The sequence below is a fragment of the Alligator sinensis genome, unplaced genomic scaffold (assembly GCF_000455745.1).
Source record: "Alligator sinensis unplaced genomic scaffold, ASM45574v1 scaffold1097_1, whole genome shotgun sequence".
Taxonomy (NCBI): domain Eukaryota; kingdom Metazoa; phylum Chordata; order Crocodylia; family Alligatoridae; genus Alligator; species Alligator sinensis.
In genome coordinates this window covers 2,866,683-2,876,188 of record NW_005841950.1, presented here as the reverse complement: position 1 = coordinate 2,876,188, position 9,506 = coordinate 2,866,683, and the positions used below count along the sequence as shown (strand labels likewise).

Here is a 9,506-nt window from a genome sequence, read left to right as displayed (position 1 = left end):
TTCCCACACTATGGTCTTTGCAGTAGAGGCTCAGGGGCATTCTGTGCCTCTGCACCAGCACCCCACCTATGACCTCCAAGCCTCCAATTCCTAGAAGGATGTAGGCCAACAACACTAAACCCCAATCCACATGGGGAAACTGTGGCACAGGAAAGTACTGTTGTGAGCCCAAGGTCACAGAGCCAGCCAAGGGCAGTGCAAAGAGCAGTGCCAGGTCTCCTGACAGTTGGGGCTGTACTTTAACTATCAGACCAGGCTTCTTCACTAGTTTCTTAAGTAGCTGTTAATTCCTCAGCTGTAGCTAGATGGTACATCAACCTGCACACAGAACTGGACAATGATGCCACAGGGCCCAATTTCAGTTCCATTCTGACCCATATAACTGCTCTCAGGAGATGGTTAAGGAGCTGATCATCGGTGATCTGCTACCACCGGCCTGTGCAGAGTCAATGAGATACCTCTGTGGTATGAGGATAGGAATGTGGATACCATCACGGGATCAGGGCTAAAGTCAAGCAGGGTCTGACACATGAGTGTGTGTCCCAGTGTTCTCCTGAATATATGTAACAGTACTTTCTAAGAACTAACAGTGTCACCTCATTAGCTCCAGAGGGAAAGGGCTGTGTAATCAGAGCTGCAGCAGCTTCATTTGTAGTTAAGTAGAGAGCACTAGCAGAGGGTGGCCAGATTCAAACGACATATAAGCCCACACTGTCTTGATTCCACATAGTGGCATGGGACAGTGGTGTCTAGATACCAAGATTCCCTCCTGGCTCAGAGAAGCAGAGCAGTATCAGCCCCATGTGCTCCAGAATCTGAAGAGCAGAATTAAAACGCGTGGCATCACCTTGCTGTCTCATGAGTAGGAGGGCAGTTTCAGCACCAACAGACTGAATACACTTAGCTTGAGAGGGCCCATGGACACCGATCTGGAGCATGGTGTAGACCCAGCTTGGTCATCACCCCCAGGATGGTACCGACCTGCTGTGGGGAAGGAGGAGCACCATGCTTGCTCTCAGCCTTCAGCAACTGCATTTTGCGATGCAGGTCCTGACTACGGCTCCTTTCCAGTTCCAGCTCTTGCTTGCAAGCCTGCAGTTCAACCCGGAGGAGTGAAGCAATGTCCTGCTGCCATAGTGGGGAAAGAAATGGGTTACACAAAGAACCACCCACACCACCCTGAAAAGCCATGCTTGGAGGGAGACCAGAACACCTGAATCTGAGCAGCACTGCTGGCCCATTTGGAAGGCTACAGTTCCAACCCACTGAGCAGATCACAGGGCTGGGCATAAACAAATGGACACTGAATCCAAGGAAGGTAATAATCACTTTATTTCTCCAGGGCATGGCAAAGCCTGGGGAGCAGAACTGACATGCAGGATTTTTAAATACTTTATGGCTCTTAGGGCCATCTTTTGATTTTATGTTTGCTTTTAGGGTCTACTGCAGCTCAGACATGGAACCTCACTGCTGTACCTTGAGAATTAGAGAGGTTCCAGCTGATAGAATACAGATACATATGGACCAGTAGGTGCTCATGAATAAGGCTTTGGTACATGAATGTCTTAAGATGATGTTTAATGGGGGGGAAGGAGCTATGATGGAGATTAAGGAGCTTTCACACCTAAAAGAGGCTACCATTAAGGAAGAACAAACTTTTTGTGCTCTGAGACATAATAGTGGGATCCCAAAAAGACAGGTGTTATTATGGGTTCAAGAGCATGAATACCCAGAGGGATGTGGCTCACAGAAGTCAGGACCAGCAGGGTCACCTGAACCTCCACTCTCTTCTCCAGGCTAGCACAGGTGCCAACATAAAGATGCAGTGCTGTAGATGGACTAAGAAGGCATCACCAAACTGTATCATAAGGCAGCTCTGCTAACCAGAACCTAAGGAGGGACTCCCCTTGGGTTTTTAGTGAGCAGAGGAGTTCCTACTCCAGGACCTTGAATCTAGCTGAAATGACTCTGGGCCCCTACCACTCCTTGTTGAACTGGGCTCATGGAGAGCCATTCCTACCTGTGACATCCTGATCTCTGCCGCCCTCTCAGATTTTTCATTCTCTACTTGCTTTACGTTGTCACTAGCAAGAAACAAATGCATGGAAACAAGTAGATTGATAGATCTCACTTTCAACATCACTCCCAAGAAGACCGTTATCAAGAAACAAATGCATGGAAACAAGTCGATTGATAGATCTCACTTTCAACATCACTCCCAAGAAGACCATTCAAGAAAGAGATTCATGAAACCAAGAAGGAACCAATAGCACCTTGGTACGCATCCCTCCTGCTTAGACCCAATCCTAGATGACTGTCAAAGTCAAACCAATGGGAGTTCTGCTATCAATTTTCACAGTGCAGGGGCAGGCCCATGATGAGAATTAATATGTCATGCTTAGGAGCTTGGGGTAGCTTGCTTCAGGTGTAATAGAGGTAATATGAAATTTCCCTCCAACCATGGCCCAGGAGATATTTGGTTAAATCTGATAGTCAGGATGTAAATTCATCAACCCCTTTAACATATCAGAGTTATACAGGGAATGAATTTGATCCCTTTGAAAAGATGATGCCCGCATTTCCCATACAGCTCACCCCGTAACATGACACTTATGACCTGGCTGACAGCACTGTTGGATGAAGACCCAAAGACTTCCAATTGTTTTAGCCTCATAGGGTCTTACACAAAAGTGGAAGTTTCAAGCTTTTAGGTGCCTCCAACAGGATGGGGACTAGACTCTTCAGTCAGCATGAAGAAAGAACTGCTCTCTGGTGGCTTCCAGACCAGAAATTTCTTCCACCACCTGCAGGGGTTTCCTAGCCAGTCAGTCTAAGTTCTGTAACATCACATCAGCAGCAAGAACTTACTGGGTTCCCTCGTTCTCTTTGTAAAGGGCATCCTGGTCTGAAGTCTTCTCAGAGCCCAATGCCTGCAGAGACTGGACAAACATGTATGTCTTGTTTATGTACTTTGTTTCAAAGTAACCAGGGGCATTACCTTCCCATACCTCAAATCTGGCATTTTCCCCACCTTAGCAAGCTCCTCTATTGCCCGCAGCTTCTGCCTCACTGGGTTTGTCTGTGGAGATGGAACATGGAGAGCTTTCTCCTCTCTGGCATTATAGGCTCTAGCATAGTGAATCCATAAAGTCTTTTGCATGACTTCCATCTTTGTATTTACCTCCCCCAAACTCACCTGTTACCAGTCTTGCAACTGGCCAGAGCAGTAGCTGGTATTAAAATAAAAGGATTGTAAATGGTACCAAGTCTGATCTATAGATAGTGAAGCTGGCCTAGACAGTCACTGTCCTGTTCCACTGTGACTAAGTCAGATGTTAAATGGGAAGTATGAAATGGGTCAGAACCATGTTTCACCTTGGATTCTGCTCCTCAGTCCAGCCTGTTCTGGTAACTGCCTGTACCTTACATCTCCCGCTCACCCAGCAATATAGCATGTGTCACTGGGATGCAAAGTAGGCAGGGTTGCTTGCTGTCTGAATGACCCGGAACACAAGCTGTTGCATTCAAGGCTTTTTTGGGTAGGGAAGATGAGCGAGAGACACGCACAGAACAACTGACTCTTAGGCAAGGTTCTCCAGCCTGGGCTATGCAGGAGGTCAGATGACACGAATGTAATGGTCCCTTTCCAGCCTTGACAATCGAAAAATCTCTGAGGTCTCCTGGAAGGGCATGGGGCAAAGTATGTATATAGCTGTGCTTACTGCATTTGCAGACGGATCTTGCTGTTGCAGCAGCACCTGGCTGGCCTTGCGATGCTCCTCCAGCTGCCTCAATAAGTCTTTGTTTTCTTCCTTCAAGCTAGGGGAGGAAATGCGTTTATACATTTACGCTACCAGCTGAGATTTTTGCCAGTCCCTGAAGTAACTTGGAAACACAAATCACCCCAGCTTCCACTGGTTCATCTGCTCCTCAGCCACCTTAACCTTCACCAGGATAGGTGTTACCAGATCACTGAGGGGCTTCTGAAAGTCCCACCCTGGAGCACCTGAGCTGTCCCCTCTGAGCCTGGACTTTGTCATCTTTCTTCACATGAAGAGCAGTGGTGTTTGTACCTCCAACTCCCAATTCCCCACTACCCTGCAATTTATGGAGTTGTTTATACCTGTGCAAAGGGAGGGAAGAGAGTGTGTGTTGCCATATTAGATGGGTGATTGACATCCATGCTGGGCTGGTGTGATGACTGCACTGCGGTGCCAGGCAGCAGGCAGACAACCAGCCCTTTTGGACACAGACGCCACAACCTTCTAATGCTTGGGAGATGATACAATGGTGGGCCAGAACCTCCCACACACCCATGCAGAGGGTGGGGTGTGTATAACCCAGCACCTTCCCTTCCCTGCACAATCTAAGATATTGCACAAGTCACATAGGCACACAGACTCCTTCCCATTTTTGGCAGCATAGTGCCAATGTCAGCTCCCAATCCCATGACTGCTGTCTGATGTAGGATCTAGCACATGTACATGGGGACACAGTGCTACAGCACTGGGAGTGAAAATGTTCCTCTCTCTACCTGTGCATGGCACCTTTCAGCTCAGACAACTCCTCTGCATCCGCCTCAAGCATCTCACTGTCCTGCAGGATCTTGGCATACTGCAAGGCACAAGAGGAGAGGAGTTATGTTTTGTAAGCAATCTTACAACCCCTTGGCTAGTGCGTGGATCACCAGTGGAGGATCTGCTACATCAGGCCTCCTTGACTCTGATTTTTCAGCTCCCTGGAACTGGTTGGACAATTTAGGAAATCTTTCTATTTTGCTGAAAAATGGGCAGGGAGGGGCGGGGGAGAGGGGTGAAAGTCACAATTGTTCTGTTCCTCTCTCACCCAGTTCGATGTTTGTTTAAGGAGCATCTCATCTCACTTTGATATGCTGGTGCTGGGCATCTTAGTGTCCAACATATATGAGCCAGCAGTGAGTCCTTGTTGCAAAGGCTAACAGCATACTGGGCTGCATTTGTAGGAGCATTGCCAGTAGATCAAGGGAAGTGATTATTCCCTTCTATTCTGCACCGGTGAGGCCACATCTGGAGTAGTGTGTCCAGTTTTGGGTCCTCCACTACAGAAAGGATGTCAGCAAACTGAAGAGAGTCCAGGAGAAAGCAGTGAAAATGGTTAGGGGGCTGGGGAACATAACTTATAAGGAAATGCCTGATGAAGGATGCCTGTGCCCGAAAGCTTGCAAATAAAGATTTCATTTTTTTTGCAAAAATCTAGTTGGTCTAATAAAAGATATCACCTCTGCCATGAGTTTTGATCCCTTTTGCCTCTAGACCAATATGGCTACAACCTGGATACTTCACCCCACAGAGGCAGTTGTCCCAGGGTACAGATGTAGGCACACTGCTGGGGCAGCCTGGGCCCAGTTTCTCACCACTACTGCACTAACTTAACTCAGCAAGGAAAACCAGGTGGCCAGTCTCCAGGGCTGTCAGCCTCTGCTTGGCATCTGCTCCCAGGTCCTTTGCTTTGCCACTGAGGCCTATCCTTTGTCTCTGAGCATTTGCCCTACTCCCACTCCATAGTCAGTCTGGGCTGCCTTGGGGCTCTGCCCCAGTGAGCAAAAGAAGCTGGCAGGTTCTTCAGCACTCAAGCCCATATCAGGGGAGAAGTCTAATACCAGCCTATGTCTCTGCTCCCCTTGACTGTAAACCTCCAGGGGCCTAATTAATGCCTGGCAACTCCCCCCACCTCCACCTGCTCAAGAAATACCACAAAGCTCTGCACTTCCCAGTTTCCTGTAGCAACAAGATAAGAGTGTGGGGTGGGGGAGGCAAAGGGGTTATGATGCATGTAGGGATGGGTGGGCAGGGAATTTAGCCATTACAAACCAGTGCAACCAATCAGAGGGATTTACAGGCACTGGCTGATGAGCCTTCCCAATGCCTCCAGGCACCTGGCTTTGCTGTACAGACAGGTAAACTGGCACAGGGAGGGGAAGAGATGGGATATAGTTACACAGTGACTTGGTGGTACAGCTTATGAGAACCCAGGAGTTCCTGGGCTGGTCAGTCTACTGGAAGGACACATGGTAAAAGGGAGAAAGAAGATGGGTGGGCATGGTGATGGTGGGGAGGGAGAGCAGGACAGGGCAATGGTGAGGCTGCCAGGCTGGGCAGGAGGGCAGCAGCCAGCCTGGGGCTCATAGGCCATGTCACACCTTGGCAGACAGGCTCTGCTGCTCATGGTGTGCGTGCTCTAGTTCCTCCTCTTTAGTCTTCAGGGCCACGGCCACCTGGTGCCACCTGTCCTTCCAGTGCTGGGCAACCTGTTGCTGCTCTGTCAGCTGGCAGCCTATCTCCTCCCTCTTGTGCTGCAGGGCAGCCTCCAGCTCCTCACAGCGAGCCTGCAGCATCTCCTTCTCCCTCTGCAGCAGGGACTGTGAGATCCTGATAAATGACAGGAGCACTGAAGAGCCAGGAACATCTAAGGCACCTGCCATCCTCCCCAGGGACCTCCTCCCTCCACGCTGTCTCTGCACCTCCTCCATCTTACCTCAGCCCCATCAGAGAGGAAACCTCCCCCACTGCAACTCCTGGTGCCTGGGACTGCCTCCTGTGCTAAATCCAAACTGGAAACCACTCTCTCCTTCTGTTAGTAGCCCAGTGACCCAAGCTGCTAATTCCTCACCCCATCAGTGTCTCCTCCAGAACTGGTACCACATGTTGCTACCAAGGATCACATAATATTGTTCAGCGTTGGAGCATAGCCTTTGTGAATAGGGCTGGGCAGCACACAGTGGGACTGGGTTGGACTCCAACAACAGGAAGCCAGTTCATTTGATGTGCATCACGTAGACTGGAGGAAACCCTTATCCTTCCCATCCCCTTGCCCTTCTTTGCCCATAAAGCCCCCAACTCTGGAGACTAGAGATGCATCATGAGGTTTTCAGCTGGAGGATACACACTCTTCCCCCAGCCTCAGTCTCCTTCCCCACTCAGGTACCTGAGCTCTTTGCAGGTCTCCTGAAGAGCCTGCATGTCCTCTCCCTGGCCTCTAGCATCCTGCTGCTCCCTTAGCAGTTGGGTGCGCTCCATCTCCAGAGCCTGGATCTGGTTGGTGAGAATCTTCTTCTCAGCCTCCAACTGATGGAGCTGATCCAGGGAAGTTTCCAGCCTCTGCTGGCTCTGACCCAGCTCAGAGGACAGCATCTCATTCTCCTGAAAGAAGAAGTCCATGAGATAATGCTCTATGTACACAGCTCTCATCCCCAAACCAGCCATCACACTGAGACCTGAATTCAACACAGTGATGTCCACCCAGCACAAGAGAAATGGCTGAATGTAATGAGAAGGCATGGGGCAGGAATACAACACAAGCTTGCACCAAGTGACCTACCAAAGCAGGCTGACCAGGGGACTTACACAGACATGAGGTCAGCCCTGTCCCTCCCAGAACAGGAGTATTAAAGAGCCAGGAACATCCAAAGCACCTACCATCCTCCCCAGGGACCTCCTCCCTCCACACTGTCTTTGCACCTCTTCCATCACACCTCAGCCCCATCAGAGAGGAGACCTTCCCCTCTGCAGCTCCTGGTGCCTGGGGCAGTGGAAGGTTTTCTTTGTGTTACAACTCCCAGGAGATTTTCCATGTGCTCTAAATAGAGCCTGAGAGATTCATACCAGTTCCTTGCAAGGCCTGATATGGGTACCAATGAAGTGAGGACAAGGACATCACCAGCCAGAGATGATGGCAAGGGGACTGTGGGTCTCTGGCTCTGGAAATGTCTCTGCTAACTCACAAAACTGTTAGAGAGGAAAAGGTCTACAGACCTCCCTTGGGGGCAGTGATGAGCACCAGCTTTGGCCAATACTCTACCTTGGTTGGGCACTGGTAGTGTGGTAGGGGAAGTGGTCAGGAATATAAATCAAACAGTTAAAGGGAAAGTAAGGTCTTAGGAAACCACTGGATTAAAGCAGATTGTCCCTGCTCTTACTAGGCTGGGTCCCCTGTGCCCCTATCTCCCAGAGGAGGGTTGGCTCTGAAAGCAACAGTGACAGAGAAGAGGGGCCAGCCCAGAGTCAGCAGCACCGGGTGATGCCCACGGAGTCCATTCATCACTCCAAGAGTTACCTGTTGGATGGTCTCCAACTCCTCTTTCATCCGGACCTTCTCTTGGTCCTGGCGGTTGGCCTGGGCTTTAGTGCTCACCAGCTCCACATGAAGGTCTGACACTTGGTCATTAAACCCCTCTTGGCTCCTCTGTGCATGTTCCAGCTGCAGGGTGAGTGCCTGCACCTGCTGATGCAGCTCCACCTTCTCCTAGAAGCCAAGGAGCACATGACAACTCAAAATCCTAGCCTGTCTCCCCTCCATCCAGCTGCTATTCAGGCCATGTTGACACCCATGGTATCTATGCTCTTCCTTCTCCCACCACATTGCTCCTCTCCTGTGCCCCACTTCCCATCTTCATCACCATTCTTCCACCTTTTTCGTCCCCAAGTGCCTTCTTTGTACCTTCAGGAGTCTGTTCCTGTCAGACAAGGCAGGCTTTAGCTTCATTGTCAGCTCAGACACTCCCTCCTCCAGCCTGACTACCTTGGAAGACAGCAGCTCCTTCTCCTGCATAGTAATATATATGACACACTGGGGTGGGAAAAACACATTGGCCTCTCTGAAGAGGTTCATGGACTCAGTGGCCTCTATTGCTACCCAGTGCCCACCTTACAAAACTTCAGAGCAGGCAATCAAAATGTGGACCACCTTCTCCATTCTCACAGCCATTAATCCCAAGAAGAAGTTTTCTTTAGCTTTCAGGAGTAGAGCTAAGTGAGTATTTCCCAGAGGGTAGTCAACTGGCCAAAAATGTAGTTTCAGAGTGGTCAAAACTATTTCCAATTATTTCAAGGCTACTTTGGCAAAACAGCTCTACTAGGGAGGGGTGGGGGGGGAGAGAAAAGAAAGTATTTCAGAAAAGATAAAACATTTTTCTTCTTGCAACATTTTCTATGTGAAATGCTGCAACTTTTCATTTCAAAAGGACATCTTTGCTTGGAAACTGACCTAAGTTCTTTTTTAAAAGTGTATAAAAAGGCTAAATAACATGAAAACAAAAAAAACTTGATTCAATTTGGGGCAAAAAAATGTTTCTTCTGTCTACCCAATATAATGTATAACCAAATGTTTCGTGTCCTGTCTTGGCAAGAAAGGATGAAGAGGTATTGAATGCAATTTACATGGGGTTTATATACTGATGTAAACTATACCAGGATCCAGAATCTCACTGGTATCTCAAGGTAGTTTACACAGTAGGTACCTATTATGATACCTTGTCATTAGGTAGCATATGAGCAGGTAAGAACAAACTGCTAAGCCACAATGGTTGCAGACAGGCTAAACATAGTAGCAGTAACATACAGCAGTAGAATGAGCCCTGATTCTTTAATGGCTAGTTCTCTATTTGCTTGCTCAAAGTCACCATGCTTTGCAGGTATGTGTATCTGTTCACTGCTTTCTTGCACCAGTGTAATGCTGATTAAACTAATATA

The 9,506-nt window shown here is 48.9% G+C and overlaps 1 protein-coding gene across 1 annotated transcript in view; it reads right to left on the bottom strand.

Moving 5' to 3' along the window:
* The window catches only part of LOC112549714 (myosin-11), a 37,410-nt gene that overhangs the window by 16,594 nt on the left and 11,310 nt on the right, over positions 1-9,506 (bottom strand). Inside the window, exons 9-17 of the mRNA XM_025199880.1 lie at positions 8,476-8,580; positions 8,092-8,280; positions 6,964-7,178; positions 6,179-6,407; positions 4,535-4,614; positions 3,723-3,819; positions 2,869-2,939; positions 2,021-2,084; positions 982-1,128 (exon numbers count right to left, since the gene is read on the bottom strand). Coding sequence (XP_025055665.1) covers positions 982-1,128; positions 2,021-2,084; positions 2,869-2,939; positions 3,723-3,819; positions 4,535-4,614; positions 6,179-6,407; positions 6,964-7,178; positions 8,092-8,280; positions 8,476-8,580 — 1,197 coding nt within the window. The remainder of the gene's footprint in view (positions 1-981; positions 1,129-2,020; positions 2,085-2,868; positions 2,940-3,722; positions 3,820-4,534; positions 4,615-6,178; positions 6,408-6,963; positions 7,179-8,091; positions 8,281-8,475; positions 8,581-9,506) is intronic.